Source organism: Vanessa atalanta, chromosome 18 (assembly GCF_905147765.1).
Source record: "Vanessa atalanta chromosome 18, ilVanAtal1.2, whole genome shotgun sequence".
In the NCBI taxonomy this organism is placed as follows: Eukaryota; Metazoa; Arthropoda; class Insecta; order Lepidoptera; family Nymphalidae; genus Vanessa; species Vanessa atalanta.
In genome coordinates, this window is record NC_061888.1 from 3,811,810 (window position 1) to 3,828,783 (window position 16,974).

The window sequence follows — 16,974 nt, forward strand, 5'->3', positions numbered from 1 at the left end:
AATTTTGTGAGTGATATTTTATAGGCTAGTGAAGTAAAATGTTCGGAGACTATTATTAAAATAAAAATTGTATTCCTTTATATGATAAAAAATAAATACAATAAATCATTACTATCTGATAATAGGAGTTTTAATTGCTAACATCAACAATAACACAAAAAAAAATGTTTCATAATTTTATTTAAATATTGTACATTTATGACTACATCTAGACTAATATTTTAATTTAACCTATGTCTCCTTCTCTTCCTTCGGTTCAGGATACTTATCAGTCAGAAAACTTTTTATTTCTCCATATTCAACTTTAAGATTCAAACGAATTTTTTCATGATTTCTGAACTTTTCATATTTTTTAAGAAATATTTCATAGTGTGGCATTGTTTCGTAGAATCGTGGGAACTTCTTTCGCCTGAAGATCACTCGGTCATTCATGATATACTGATTGAAATCTAAAGTCTCATCTTTAGGTATTTCTTCTTTGGTTCTAACTACTGAGGGGCTGGCGACAACAATAGGATAATGTTCATTTTCAGCCCTAAACTCAACTAAATGAAGTTTCTTTTCTTCGGCAAGCTGTTGGTGAGTTCTCTGAAAAATAGTATGATTTTAAAAAATAATTTTATATATATGATACTCTACCGCCCTCACTTGTTTTAGGGGGTGTTCATCATGTTCTTGGTATAAAAAGTAAGTCATAGTCCTTTCCTGAGGTTCAAGTTTGCTTAATACCAAATTTCACCACATTCAGTGGACAGACAGACAAAGGATGAGTTACTCTCACATTTATAAAATGAGCATAGATAATAGAGTATCATATATTAGAATATTTCTCCTAAAAGCTTGTTTTAAATTTATAACACCTTCAACATAATTCCCAAAAATACAAGGATACACAACATTCATTCATTTTTTAACTATTACCTGTTGTAAAAGTCCAACAAAAAAAGCCTTAACAATATGTTGTAAATTATTGGAGCCCTCTAGCTTAGCCCTGAGATCCTTAATACCAATAGCTTGGCAAATCTCTCTTATGGCTCTGTGACACTTTAAGCCATGTCCTTCATTCTTCTTTTGCACATATATTTTAGTTTTACCAAATGCTGTGAAGAAATCATGGAAAACTGGAAATAGAATATTACTATTAATATACTTTTTTGATGATATTATATTTATTACAATGATAGGTATTTATTTCTAAGGAAACGGTAAGAATTACCAAAATAAAACCCACCAAATGGAAGGTTCCATTGCTTATGACTGGCTAGTAGTACATGTCCAAGTTTTAAATACTAAGATGAATGATAATGTCTTATATTAAAGAACAATTTAGTATTCTTCAAAAAAAAAATTACCTGTGTGACCATTATAAATATCAAAATTCATCAATTTCTTTCCAGCCCTGTTTTTGGCTTTTCTTAATGCAGCAGGTGCTTCTTTTGCCTTTCCTATACCAAATCCAGCTAGACCTTGACCATTTCCAGTTACAACCTATATAAATTTATTTAACATATTTAAATAATTGAACATCAAAAAGTGAGCATGAGTATTCCATTGATTAAAAATATCCTACCATAGCTTGGTAGTTTCTTGTGCGGCCTAAACTTCCTTTCATAATCAGGAGAGGTCTGAGTTGCAGAACTTTTGTATCAAATCCAGTGAACTCTTCTACATAAACATAAGTAATATTTTAACAAATGTTATGTTTGTGTGTATTAAACCATTTGTAATAAATACATTTTAAAAGATCTATAGATTATTTAAAAAAAAAACAAAAATTACCATCTCCAACTGGGTCTGGAGCTCCGATGCTCCGACCTGGCATACGTGAACCAGACCAACCACGCTCAATAGGGCTTAATCTCAATCGTCTGAATCTTGTCATTGAATCTCGCAGCTTAATAAGCTTCTCCATTCTGAATACAAATAAGATTTGTTACCTTAACACCTAAACTATAATAGAAACTTTGACAGATACAAAATAGTTGAAGATAACCTTTCTGGATCATCTGGTAAACGTTGTTGTTTAAGCAATTCTCTGCCCCTTATGACGGGAGCAGACAAGCCTGGCCACAGCATGTTAATTTTACCAGTACCAATTATCTGTCCACGATTTAAATCTCGAATACGAATCCGTCCAGCTCCTTTACCACGACCTTTTTTAGCTCCAGCATTACTTACAGATGTCACTGATTTCCATAATTTCTCGGCCGGTACTAGAATATAATAAAAATTATGAGTAAAAAAAATGATAGAAAAATTTTATAACTATATAGTAAATTTTTTTAACGAATCTCACATTTATTGAAGAAGTTAAGGCAAGCAATCGTCGTAGTACTGATGTTTTTAAGGTTATATCCAGTAGTTTGATATTGTGGTATTTTGTTTACAAAAAAACTCAAAGGCTTATTAACTACATTTCTAATCGCAAGTATTTTGCTAGCCATTTTTATTCAAGAAGCAGAGAATTATCTCTGCGAATAATAAGCATTAACAAAATATTCACTATACAATTTCCATTGATGACATTTTATTGACAGACATAAAAATCAGAGATAAGAGTGTCACAGTGGATGACAGTTTTGTGAGATGAAAAATATAGATGTAGTCTATTGCCCGTTTTGTACAATTACAGACTGTATACAATAAAGTTCTCAGAATTTGATGGCCCAGGGCTTGAACCAAGAATAGGCAGGCACCAACGAGTACGAGGCAGTCAACAGATTCAATTATTTATGCAACAGATATTAAGCTATAAAGCTAGTGATGTGATCTAATTTTATACAAAAAATGTATGATAATTTATAGCACAACTTCATGAAGTGTAATATAATTAGTTCAATACCTAAACAAATAAATAACAGTTATTTAGGGAGTTATCAAATGTTTATTTGATAAAGATTGAGAATTGAGATACATTTTTAATCGGTTAATTTACTAAAATTCTTATATGAATTTTAAGTGAATTCGTAATAATTAGAATATTGAAGATTTTGGCATCTTGGATTGTTGACATTTGATTTACGTGGCTGACAACTTGACAGATTGCAAGTTATCAATAATATATTAAATCTTAGTAATTCGTATAACTTAATCTATTTACATAAACTTAATATTGATATTACTTCATGTAATACTTAAAAAGTTATAATGGGACTTTGCAAATGTCCAAAAAGAAGAGTAACCAATCAATTTTGCTTCGAACATCGTGTAAATGTTTGTGAATATTGTATGGTGACGAACCACCCGAAGGTATATTAAAAGATTTAGTATTTTATTCAATTTTTTTTAAGTATAAATTATAATATTAAACTATGATTTCAGTGTATTATACAATCGTATCTTCAGTGGTTACAAGATAGTGATTATAATCCAATTTGTGAAATATGCACAAAAAGTTTATCTGAAGGAGAGTGTATACGCTTAACTTGTTATCGTAAGTTCACTTTGCTTAAATTTTATACAAACTATTAATCAAACTCAGACATTAATCAAATTACCCGTTACAAAATGTAATTTTTCTAGATGTATTCCATTGGGAGTGTGCAGAGTCTCGATACCGCGCATTACCGCGTACAACGGCGCCGGCTGGATACCTGTGTCCTTCTTGTGCAACACCTGTCTTTCCTCCACCCAATCTTGTATCGCCTGTAGCAGATGTCCTTAGAGAAAGTTTAGCTGGTGTCAACTGGGCTAGAGCTGGTCTGGGACTCCCCCTGGTGGGTTAATAGAATTATGCAAACTTTTGTTTTTGAAATTTGATTAAAGTGTTTTAATAAAAATAATAGTTTATTTTTATTAAAACAGTTTAGATTAAACCAATTTAGATTTATTGTTATGATGAAAAATATCTTCAGATTTCCAAAGAAATTATAAATTATCAAATCAAGTTAACATGGATTATTTGTATTAATTTTTTTTATCAGGAATTGTTATACTGTGTCTGGTACACAAAAATAATTGTTATATTTTTAGTTATTATTCAATACATGTGATTTGAGATAGATAAATATCCCAGCTTTCAGAAGATCAAGATTTGAAGGGGGCAGCTGGTAGACGTAGCCAGTCACCAAATCAAAATCAGTTCTTTCAAACAGTTGAGAATCAAAGAGGGACCCCAGTTGGGGCAAGTGACGATGAGTCAACTAACAGATCAGCTGCCAGCACACCACATTCCATTGTTCAAATACCTGATGACCTTATCAATATGTATGACAATACATCCGTCAAAAGAAATGATAGCTTGCAAGGTATCTTTGTCATAGTATTATTAACTAAATTAGAAAAAAAAAGAATATTATTTAAAAGAAAATTTTCATGTAAAGGTTGACTATGTAATAAGTCTTTTATCCCATGTGATATAATTTTTTTTTTATTTGAACTCAGAATCTTGTATCAAATAATATTTCAGTATTTCAAAAATTTAGATTAATTATATAATTTTAATTATTCATAAATTTAAGGAGGTCAAGCTTCAAGAAAAGGTTTTAAAACCCTAAATCAGTCTAAACCATTGCTTAATTTCGATCATGATGAAAATAAATATAAGCAAAAGTCAACATTTGCTTGGATAAGCAGGTGGTGGAAGTAAGTAAAACAAATTTTCCATATTTAAATGTTTGAATATTTAATCATAACAATGTAACAAACATCTACATAACATATATAAGAATATATAATATTTTTCACTTCACAGGAACTCTCTACCACCCTCTCGGGTCAGAAGAGCAGGAGGCATTTATAAGAGATATTGGATCATGTTATTTGTCCTTATCGCCTTGGTTACAATTTTATTGCTTCTTAGCCATAGAGATGTTGACATTGACAGTCCTTTTGGCTCCATTCAAGATAGTGACAAGAGAATACTACAGAAAAACTAATCATTGTATTTAATTAAAATATTGCAAGTAATTAATTTATATTTATGAAATCAAGCAATCTTTAGTGATATAATTATAATTGTTGTCTTCTGTGAAATCACTAATAAAATTGATTAAAATATTTACTGATGGTCTTTTCAATGAATAAATAGAGAGCATAAGCCATTTGTTAGTTTTACAAAATCTTAGTACAGGTATTCACTTCTTTATCTAGAAACATAACTGAAAAGATATCATTATAGAAATCTGGATAATATTCACAAGCTCTGCGACAGTCTGGCATCCAGTTTACTTCCAATAATTTAGGCTGTATGAATTTATCTTTGTCATTTTCATTCCAACTGAGCATAATGTCTGCAGCATATAGAGCTCTAGATTGTGGACTTTTTGCAATGCCACATGGAGCATCTTTTGCAGTGGCTGCAGTAAATAATTCTGAAAACATTTTAAATATTGACTTTTCTACTTCAGCCCAGTTATAATTGGCGTATTGTTCCGACCAAGCTGCTTTGAAATCTTCACATAATAATTTAAACAGTGGGACACCTTCGCTGTAATTCATGACAGTGAAATGTTTTTCGTAATCATCGAAATTGTCAAGTGTAAATTCTTTATTAGAAAGTCTAAGGAAGAAATTATTATAAACATAAAGTACAGTAGGATTTACTGATTTTAGTAAAATCACATAGCGTACATCAAATTTTACTAGTCCAACATCTTGCCTTTCAAATAATACTGGGTTTTCTATATACTTCTGTGCAACCTTAGGGCCAGACATTGGTAGACGGCATAAAAAATCTAAATTGTCAGAAATATAAGTATCTAAGCCTCGAGCTAAGTTATATGGCTTACATATCCAGTGATTGTCTAATCCTTGCTTCTGCCTCTGCATATAATATGCAATTAATTTAGGTAATTCCGTTTTCATGTTAAAAGTTGTGGGGAGCCAAGCTGGTAATGTTTCAAGGTTATTCTCATCAAGATTAAGTTTTTTCTGACCTCGCCTCGCTACTATAGCTAATAGGTCCTTAATTGTTATCACATACTCAAAGGGGAATTGATTTACAAATTTATGAGGAGTGGCACTCAATTCCTTAAAGGTTTTAAAATGATTAGTATACCAAAGAATATCAGCATCATTTTCATTGTCAACTATTTCAAATCCAGGAGCAGTCAAATGTTGGTTAATGAATTCATACTCAGAAAAAACCTTTAGTGTAGCAGTGTTTTGTTTATTTTCATTTAACAATTCTAACTCTGGTAGTGATTCCACTATATGCCCTTCCAAAAAATAATTTGCATCTGGCTCTTCTTGGTTAAAATCATCATCAAAATGTTCATAATAGTTCCAAGGTATAAGCATAGCTTCTCTCTGAAGTGAGTCAGCATAATGCCCTTCTACAAAGTTTCTTGTGATAATATCACCTTCTTCAACATTTTCAATTGGAAAAAGCAATGTGTATGTCAGTTGTTCTGGTATATACATAAATGGAACTATACGAAAATTTGGATTATCTGAATGTGTAATCCCTGAACCCAATTCATCCATTACATACCACACTGGTACCCTATCTTCAACTGATAACTCTTCACTTTCGATAGCATAAGTATTCGCATATTTCCATATCTTTTGACAAACTTCGTTAATTTTGCCTTCAGTGGTTTGGGAAGTTGCTTGTATTAAGTTACACATTCTTTCTAACAGCACCGGTACATTTCTTAGGTTATTTCGAATGCTATTTATCTTAAATGTCCACGCGTGATCAATAAGATAAATATGACTAGAATTTGTTCGATCTATATCTCGGACTGCCATGACACTCCATAGAGGATCATAGGGTGCCCTTTCATCTTCATCATAATCAATTTTTACCAATTGAAATGCTGAACCGGAGTCAAATATTTGATCTTTAATTTTTTTACATAAGATCGCCCAGAAATGTTCTGGAACACCAGATAAAACAAGTTGCGGTTTATGAGCTGCTAAAAATGCACTATAACTGGCTATTCCATCCATTTTCTTTAAAGTTTTAATTAAAATAACTTCGTAAATTTAAAGTTCAGAACTGAACACGATAAATAACTTCATTAAATGTCAAAGTGTACTGTGTACAAGTGTCTAGTGTAATATGTATAGTAGTGTGTTACTGTGTTTGACTGTTTGTACTTTGTAGACTGCAGAGTTAAAATGATACATCGATACCGTGCAAATATCGATATTATCGAATATTTTCATTAGAAATAATATAATATCGATATTATCAACTTAGGACTTATTTGAAGAACTCTAAACCAGAATCAACAAGTTCCTAACAATTCTATTTTACAGAAAGTTTATGATACATTTAATAAATGACCAATCGACAACGCACTTCCTAAACCTGTAGGTCTGACTAGATTAAATTTTACATAGAAATTCGGACGTAGATGTTCAAAATTCCTGAGTTAAGAGGAAAAACTTAGGATGTATGTCTGCTCAAGTTAAAAATTATTGGAAACTGTGTTGAGCTTTTTATTTTTGAGTAAAATACAGTAGATGTAGCGTTTCTGTAAATTCATCTCTAAGAGGATTAAATTGAGAGCGTTGTGCGTGTTTTTTTTTTTTGAGTTTACCATATCTGCTGTTTAAAATATGGAAATCTTTGTTTAGGGTACATGCGTACGAACTTATTGTCCTTAACAACTTATGTTTACATTATTTACAATGTTTTTGGGCAACGCATTACCTTAGGGGGTTAAATTAGGAACAAAGATTGTGTGATCTAGTCTGGTCGCAACCGTGGGTTCAGACCTATCGTTGCCAGCCATGGTGAACTATGTTCTCGCAGTGGGCAAGCACCCACGGTCTCGCAGAAGGAAGAAACAGAAACGAGAAAGGGAGAACGACTCTCTTGCAGTTCCGATGCATAGCAAAAGAGCAGGGCGAGGCGGCGAGATAACGCCAACTATCTGCCCCCTAAGTAGGACCTTCGGTTAACGGATGCGAGGAATCTTCGACTCCGTGACGAGTTGTTCCTGGCTCGCAGTCGAAGAAGAGTGAGCGCAATTTGAAAGAGTTGGAATACGAACGACCGCCGGGGGTCGCGAATGAAAAATCGTTATTTGCAGAGAGAAGGAACACCGTTGTTGTTTTAGTTTTTTTATGTTATAAATATGGTGATCAATAAAAATAAATATTTATTATTATTAAAAATAATTCATAATAATTAACTTGTACAAAAATATTATTGACATGCAAAGCAAAGTTTAGTTCAGTTTAGTAACCAAAGGTTATTTCATATTTCAATAATAATAATTTACGTAATGTATTTCTTATCAAATATAAATTTCTGTACGAATATCAGTTTATGCATATTATCAATATAGGTTTCTAATTTGTATCTTTAACGAATATTTATTTTGTGTCGTCGTTAGGACCAGCGCTAGAATTTAATCCCGAAAACCTGTCCTATCTATCCTGCTACCCCTACACTACACTGCCTACAGCCATGTACATTCACAGTAAATATTTTCTCATCTGCTTAAAATTGGGGACGGAAAGGATTTAAATACTGAATAAAAATAAACAAAATTTAAGTTGAAGTCAATGTATTGTATCAGCATGGATATATGCTAACAGCCATTTAAGGGAACATTGATATTATAATATCTTACGTCTAATTAATTGATATAATAATAATAGATCACATATTTTTAATATAAACTATACAAAAAAAGCAACCAAATATCTCTCATAGTGTTCCAAAATAATTGTACGGTATTGGTAAGGTCTCCCATTTTCTAGGTATTGGCCATACAATTTTTATCCCGCAGTTCTCATTAGACAAACGATTTTTATCAGGACCGACAGTATAAGTAGATTGCCAGTCAAATATACATTGTGTCGGATCTCACCATGAAACCTTACGAATGTAAATGGGGCGTAATAATTGCTATATATTTAGTGACTGCCTTTATATACATAGCTTATATGATTGCTCTTAAAACCTTTAAGAAACGCTAGCATTTGTACACAATTTTATCGTATTCAAATAGCGAAAATATTACAAAATTTTATAAATACATAACAAGGTTGTAATTGGGCATACAAAATCAATAAGTGTGATTACTTGTAAAATTATTGTTAGTTATTATACTTGTTCATAGCTAACTTTATTTACATTGTTTAAGCATTTTTGAAAATATATGCACGGTTGCGAATACCCTAATCTAACATCCATAGAATATTAACTTAAATTAAATCCTTAACAATCACAACATATAAATTTACAGTCGTTGATAGTCGCTACTTAAAGTAGAACAACTAAAATATCATGGAAATAAATTTAAAACTATTCTCCATTTAATTAAAAGCTGAACAATATGTAAATTAATGTCAAAGCTAAGGATATATTTTTATTTCTCTTATAAGCCCAATAAATGTAAAATACTGACAAAAAAGATCATTTAATAATTTAAAAAATATAATATTTCCGATATTTACTGCTTTTATATATATTCATTTACCATCTGTTCAATTTATAATAAAATGGAATATGTATATCTTTATAATTAGATCAATTTGAATCTGAATCCATGTGATTCCTATAATTACGACGAGCCTTTTTAACGCGTTGTCGGAACTTGTGCGCTTGATATTCTGGATCGTCGGACACATCATCCGCTGGGGGTTGGTTGTTCCTGGTGCTGCTGCCCGCAACGGTGCCTACACCGCTGTCAGGGGTTCCAATATTGTTCGGAGCCTGCCACAAACTGCTTTCGGTGCTACAATTGCTTTCAAATTCACTTTCGTTGGTCTCGTTCATTAGCCTCGCCACAGTCCTGTTGTATCCAACCTTTGGTGATAATCTATCCATTATTGTGAAATTATTCTCCGTATAATCTTTCGGTGGTGGCGACTCGCTTGAATCGGAACGTTGAATACTGAGTCTACCGTTTCTTCTAACTCTCCTCAAATTCATTCGCGTTCGACTTTCATGGACAGGAGATGAATTATTGCTCTCAGATTCTGGCGGTCCAACCCTTAATGAGTCGCTGAGAGAATCTCGGGAGCCATTAATCGGTGTTGGTACGATGCTAATTAAATTCGTAGGAATGTTTTGATTGCCATTTTGATTACTGGGCGAGATTGGTCGACTGCCAACTGACTGGTCGTCATCTGAATCTACCTCGGCAATACGAAATAGTGCTGAATTGCTTTGGCCTCTATAACCTGTAAAAAATATTTAGTTAGAATTGATACATGGGAAGTAAAAACATAATCAAGTAATGGATTTCATCTGTGTTTTACCTGTACTTGTGCTAGGTAAAGCTAAATTATCTTCATAGTTGTCAAAGTTGGAAAAATTATTGTTATCACTACTATCTTGAGCCATATTACCTGAAATAAATAATTGTTAAGTTTGATACGATAAATTATTGTCAAGTTGATCTTTAAATCAAATTTTAAGTAATTTAATAAACTTACTATTATTTCTTAAATTCATAACTTTCCTATAACTAGTGACTTTACTTTTCCTCTTTGTACTCCTTGTGGTGTTCATTCTTCTTCTGAGTGGCCGGATGATCTAAAAATGAATATCATATAAATCAATTTATATCGACCATCATTTATATTAAAACTGTTTTAAGCTGCGGTTTTATGCGCACGAAATTTTTGAACACAAAACATTACCCCCACTTTATTCTCTCAAGGGATGAATCTTAAAAAGTAGCCTATGTTTTTCCCAAGGACTATCTCTACACCAAATTTCACCTAAATCGATTTAAAAATAAAGTCCATTTTATATTATCTATAACATTTAGTTCAGGTACCATCAAACTTGTCAGGATAAGGTGGCTTAAAATTGTCTAAAATGTTTACATATTATTAAAAAGTATGGTATGGTTTTTTTTGTTGCTTATTCTTGTTGTCTGTCCAGTCCATTATATTGACGACGTTTAATAATAATTACATGAACTATTTTGTCTGAAAGGCCACACTATATATTTTTTTGTGTCATAATATGATGTATTTAGTAAAAATTATATATTTCGTATTGTATCGTGCCACCGTGACAGCTTAAAATAAGTATAGCCTAAAAATATTTCTAGTCGATTCAATGGAGACCGGCGGTACTGACCCGGCCCGTGTTCCGGTAGAGGCAGTGCGCGGGCTCGTCGGAGTCGGTGCGCTCGCTGGAGGGCGCGGAGCGGCGCGCGGCGGGGGGCGCGCGGGGCGGCGCGCGGGGCGGGGCGCGGCGCGGGCCGCGGGCGCGTCTCGGCGCCGCGCGCTTGCCCTTCGCGCTCGACTTGCTCACGCACGTGCGCGACTGCTTGTTTCGCCTGTAAGTATTACTTATTTATTATAAAGACAACATGATTTATGGCTCGCTGCTCCAGTGCGGTTATTCCAAATTTTTTACTTTGCTTATAGCAATCTTATCCTAGGTCCTCAATCATCAGTTGAGGAACTTTGGTGTTTCGTGTAACCAAACAAAAATTAAATTTCCCAGGCTTCAAATTATTGAGAAAGACTTTATAGGAGTGTGATGCACTAACCCGGCACCGATTTTAACATGGTTAAAATTGCGTTTTATCCCTAAACTATTTGGAGCATCGGTATTAAGAATTTACATGAATGTCTATCAGCCCCGTCTTAAGCACAACAAGCACCTGGTGAATGTAGTATTCTCTTCCATCCCCCGAAAGAATCGTTATACAGGGAAATATATTTTCAAACCTCTGACCTATATCACGGAGACAAAATTAAGAAATCTTGGAAGCGCCTTTGTACTATAAATTTACCAATACTTTTACTAAAGGTTTGACAACATTTAATTACCTAAGGGAACCCCGTTTTTGAGATCGGATGTTCTTTGGATATCTCGACGCGACAAGTCGCGCGAGTCTATTTGGGCACCGTTGGCTTCGACTCCCGTTTGGAGTTACTGAAAAAATATTTTTTACTCGTAAATATTTCATTGAAAAATCTGATCTTTGCAAGTTACTACTATTTAATTACCGTTTCTACCTTTGAGTAAAGTATAAACCGATTTTCTTCCGACTTTACCATGGTTTGTATGAAATATTCTTAAAGTATAATAGTCTTAAAGTAAACACTGAAGACGAGGCTGTATAGTGCAATACCTTCGCCCTTTCCAACAGAACAAAGGCAGTCACTGCCTGCACTAACCTCTTTTGGGTGGTAAGGGCAAGAAGTCTGCTACGATGTGATCGCTATCACTCGTATCGGAAACGTTCCCGTTTACTGAACCAGAACTGGATTCGTCGAGGGAATCCGTCTCCTCAGCGAGACACTCCAGTTCCCGCTGAACTAATGAATCGAAGAACGCCATCATGCGTGGATCCTCGCTTGTCGATTGTTCAGCATAGTTGTGGGATAGATACTGTCAACAAAAATTAAACATTAAGACTCAAAATCAAAACATATTTTATTCAAGAAGGCTCTTGTAAGCAATTGAATCGTCATTTGACATTGTTAATTATTATATAAATTAGTCACGGCGTGCATTAATATGAGTGAGTGACGTTCGTGCCTACAAGACTACAGTGTGCCTGAGGCATGTATTATGTGTGTGTGTATGAGTAACGTCAGCAAAAAAATGACAAACCTGTCCACTGTGATGGACGAGCGAAACGTAATCTTCGTGGCTATATATCTCGCGCGGGTTGTCAGAGCCCTGGGCCTCCTCCAGCAGAGCGCCGCGCATCTGCGGGTACTCCAGTGCAGACCAGATCTGTTACATCATTGTCATTATATTACACATTGAAAACTTTACGTAGATCATATCCACCAATAATACGAATGCAAATGGCAATACTTAATAATAAGTAAATTTTTCAGTATTGCCACTTGCCAAAATATTTAAATAAATAATAAAATTATTTAATTTAAAACGGCATAAGCATTAACATTTCTAATACCGACAATATTATGCAAAAAAGCATATGTAAGTTTTATAAAACAACCAACATTAGTTCTTCCTATCCATAGTCGATTACTAAAAGGGTTATTGACAAAGTCCCTTATAAAACCATTATAATAGCATGTTAAAAAATTGAATAAAATGGTTTTATATCAATATATATTGCGTTTGCTCTGAAAATAACTTAGTTTGACTTAAGCAGAAATGAATATATATTTTATTTAAACTTTATCATACATTAAGTTAGGTAATGAAGTTTTAATGCTTTCGACCTTTATAATTTTCTCTACTCCCGATGACGCGATGAGACAATAATTCGAGTTATATCGAACTTGATTCACAATTGACCGATGTCCGTACAAAACAATGTGTGGCGGCTCAACCACCAAATCTGGAAAAAAATGTTTAACCCTATAGCACACACATTTAAGCCTAAAATATAAAATATATACTTAAATTTGTCTTAGTCCTTAGCTTACAACTGTTTGTTCATTTTATATTGTTTTATAAAAGAATTACTCATAATTACAATCACTGTATTTAATAATAAATCGCATTGACAAACTAATTTATTCTTTATTAATCGATTTCAAATTATTGTAAAATAAAATTTCTATTGTTAAAAAACTGATTCCACACGACACCTCGTAAATAAGTTCAGACTGGTGAAAAAATATCGTTTCTATTAAACACATATTTTGAGAAATGTCAATGCCCACTCACCAACACCGCCTCCCGTATCTGGTATTTTCCACATGTACAGGTTGAAATCATCAGATCCTGATAACACGAACTGATCACCCCTCCCCGCGAAACAGCAACTCTTCATCGTACACGAGTTGTAGTAATCCTGGTGGTAGAACTCGGCCACCGGCTCCGGGGAGTGCACGGCGTACAGCACGGGGGGCAGGCGCCGCCGGAGGGCGAGCACATGCGTGCCGGTTTGATTGATGCGGACACTCATGCTGTTCTGGCAGGAGCCACTGTTGCCCACATAGCGGATCACGGGACTATACAGGCAAAAAATATACCGTTTTTACATTACACAAAATAATTAGTAACAAGTTTATTCAATAATTTAGGACTTGTTAATCATTCTACTAGGACCAATTCAAGCCATATAACATTTGGGTTTTATCATTTGTCTTGACGGGTAGAAGTGGTATGTACGAGCAGACATACATAAATAATAACATCTGGACTGGCTTGGTCCGGGGTGTAATAGATCCCAGGGTGTTAAGTTTGATTAAATCTGCAGTTAAGCTAACCACTTTTTTGTCGCAATGGAAACCACACTAGGCTCCTGGTGTGGAGGTAGCTGATTATACTTAACCAAAATTTTACGACTGAATAGTCTTCGTATATCATAGTAACACCAATACTCACTGTTTAGGAGATCTTAAGTCCCATAGTGCAACGCCGTCTCTTGCATTGGCGGATACAAGCATTCCGACTTGTTGCGGGTGAAACATTACACCATGAAATGCTCTCCGACTGCGTGATATCACTAGTGATTCTGCAAATATTTATAAATTAATATATATTGATATTACATGTGAAATAAATTTATGCAAATATTTTTTTTTTTATATAAAATATTATTTATTAAAATATAGAAATTCAGAATTAAATTTAAAACGATTGACCAAACAGTAACTAGTTGAACAAAGTCTTATTACCCAAACTGACAGAATATTGACCACTGATTGATTGCCTATTGCATCATCGGCTGCTATGAGTTAATGTCTTTGGTCCTTTATGTATATATATATATATACAAATAATTTATGTTTTTGGTTGAATTAAAAATATTTACTACAGTTTTTCTTATTGTACTTTTTTGGAAAAATGCTGGCCACATGTAATTTTATGAATATCACCATTACAAACACCATAGGCTTCTATCAAAATCTACTAAAAACAGATGATAATTATTAACAGTAAAAACATACCATGTACAGACTGCCTGGTGTCAAATAGTAGCAACCTTCCATCATTTCCAGCAGTAGTGACTACACGTTCATTAAAAGGGTCAATGCTCAGACTGCACACAGCTCGCTGGTGTTGTAAAACCTCTACTGGATGTTTGCTTTCTACATCGTGGACTATTACCTGTCAAAAGAAATGTCCTAACTAATATTATAAATGCTAAAGTGACTTTATGTTATATTTTCATATCAACTAATAAACAAATCATCACAAAACTTTGTTAGAATTACAGAAATTTACATAGGGTACCTAACACCCAGGACTTGTAAAATACATGCTTAGTTGTAAATAAAATACGAAACACAAAATATATCCATGTAAAGTGTATTTGAAATATGAATGTATAGAACATCAAAAACAGTATTTTTAACTATATTTTGCCAAATACATATTTATATTCAATATACAAGTGATTTCTTTCTCCTTTTGTCAGATTATGAGAGTGAAGAAATAATTATTGCACTTGAATTTGTGCACACTCAGTGCAGTTACTTTTTTTCTATTGAGAATGATGCCTTGGCCAAATTTGGCAGGAGGAAGATAAAAAAGGAATATAATCAAGACATAAACATATTTTTTTTATATGCCTTTTAAATAATATTGATAATTTATTTTTTTCTAAAACATATGAATTCATCATACAATAAATAAATTTGATAACTTACAATATCATCATTGCCTCCTGAATATATCTTTTGGTTATCTGATGTGACACCCAGGCAGAATATATTTGATTGATGTAATGCTTTCATTGGTTCAGGCTTTCCATGTTCTAGAATGGCCTGTCCAAATTGCCAGACCATCACCCGCCTGTCATCTCCACCTGGAAAAAGACAAACAGCATCATATCTGCCTTAAAATTGTGCACCTTACTTTTTTAAATCAAACCAAATAATACTTTATACAACAGCTTCTTACAAGCACTTATGAATCATTATTTTACAATATTAATTTGTTTTACTGTATAAAGCCACAACCTGATATTATATTCCTAAAAACTAAGTCATTTGTCTTTTATGTTTCATTTCATCAACTTAAGTAAAAGAAAGAAAAAAAAATTATCCGAAATATACTAGATGTTGATTTCAAATATTTTACTCAAAGATGGAATCAAAATGAGCCAATTATTATCAGAATATTTTTATTTATAAAAAGTCATATAGTTTACCACTTTTAAAAGTGTAATAACTTAACTACATTTCAAGAAATTAAGTCAAATATTAATAAAATACACAGAAATGATCACTCATTGAAAAAAAAATTACTCTAGGGTTATTGTTTAAGTTACTTTTACCTACAGGTCCTACATTTTTAAAAGGATAAATTTGTTAATATTTATTAAAATTTTAATAGAATCCTTTTATCACTATATACTAAATTGAATTTACTTGCAGTTTTCATTATTTAAAATCGGATTCGGTGGGTTTATAATTAAATATATACTCTATTGTATTTATATATAATACGTATGTTATTAAATATAGACAAATGTTTTCCTTCACACACCCACCAGTTGTTATCGATATTGATAAAAGAAAAACAAATAGTTAAAACAATTATAATAGTATTCACATTAAAAGTATAGCCATACGCTTATCAAAACACTTAATATTTAATTATTTATGGAAGCACGAAACATGTAAAAAATCTAAATTACCTGATACGAATAACTCGCCATTGCTAGAAAATTCAATTGCATTTACACATCCAAAATGACACACTAAATCACGCCGATACAAGTTTTTAGCCGCATTCAGCCGTTTATTAAATAATTGAGATTTCAGATTATTTACAAGACCATATTCTCTTTTAGTAATATAAGGTAAAGGACTTGCTATATTCGCCATGTTTAATACAAAACCACCATTTTCCAAAGGATAGAACACACTTCACTCTACTTGACGATCAGCTGTATTTTATTTTTAAAAACATCTTACGTTCCAATATATGGTAAAACCAAAACAGATAAAAGTATATAAAACATAAAACCGTGAACGCGTTCAAATTACACTCAAGTATGAAGTAACACTTGGGAAATGTTAATTAAAATAATTTTATTAGGTCACTGAACTGTAGTAATTGTTTAATCCTAGAATATTACTTCTAAATATACAATCACGATAAATAAAATTTACATTTGCCTCACGTGTCTGTCTGATTATAAAGTTTTGACGTTTATC

The 16,974-nt window shown here is 32.9% G+C and overlaps 4 protein-coding genes across 4 annotated transcripts; 1 reads left to right on the forward strand and 3 right to left on the reverse strand.

Moving 5' to 3' along the window:
• Positions 1-161: 161 nt before the first annotated feature.
• LOC125071201 (28S ribosomal protein S5, mitochondrial) lies at positions 162-2,558 on the reverse strand. Its single transcript, XM_047681318.1, has 7 exons — positions 2,297-2,558; positions 1,994-2,213; positions 1,780-1,913; positions 1,571-1,665; positions 1,353-1,488; positions 922-1,121; positions 162-588 (listed from the first exon to the last, which is right to left on the reverse strand). Exons 1-7 carry the CDS (start codon positions 2,442-2,444, stop codon positions 232-234), a joined length of 1,290 nt encoding a protein of 429 aa, XP_047537274.1. The 5' UTR covers positions 2,445-2,558; the 3' UTR covers positions 162-231.
• A 469-nt stretch (positions 2,559-3,027) lies between these two features.
• Positions 3,028-4,999, forward strand: LOC125070974 (zinc finger protein-like 1 homolog). The gene is made up of 6 exons (XM_047681007.1): positions 3,028-3,249; positions 3,322-3,433; positions 3,523-3,716; positions 4,016-4,247; positions 4,461-4,584; positions 4,694-4,999. Exons 1-6 carry the CDS (start codon positions 3,148-3,150, stop codon positions 4,875-4,877), a joined length of 948 nt encoding a protein of 315 aa, XP_047536963.1. The 5' UTR covers positions 3,028-3,147; the 3' UTR covers positions 4,878-4,999.
• LOC125070973 (tubulin--tyrosine ligase-like protein 12) lies at positions 4,907-6,990 on the reverse strand. The gene has a single exon (XM_047681006.1). The coding sequence runs from the start codon at positions 6,892-6,894 to the stop codon at positions 5,053-5,055; it is 1,842 nt and encodes a 613-aa protein (XP_047536962.1). The 5' UTR covers positions 6,895-6,990; the 3' UTR covers positions 4,907-5,052.
• A 2,327-nt stretch (positions 6,991-9,317) lies between these two features.
• Positions 9,318-16,696, reverse strand: LOC125070998 (DDB1- and CUL4-associated factor 5). The gene is made up of 13 exons (XM_047681042.1): positions 16,452-16,696; positions 15,460-15,617; positions 14,758-14,917; positions 14,192-14,321; positions 13,529-13,815; positions 13,078-13,196; positions 12,491-12,616; positions 12,052-12,265; positions 11,701-11,806; positions 11,000-11,201; positions 10,345-10,444; positions 10,168-10,257; positions 9,318-10,089 (listed from the first exon to the last, which is right to left on the reverse strand). Exons 1-13 carry the CDS (start codon positions 16,639-16,641, stop codon positions 9,434-9,436), a joined length of 2,538 nt encoding a protein of 845 aa, XP_047536998.1. The 5' UTR covers positions 16,642-16,696; the 3' UTR covers positions 9,318-9,433.
• Positions 16,697-16,974: the final 278 nt, after the last annotated feature.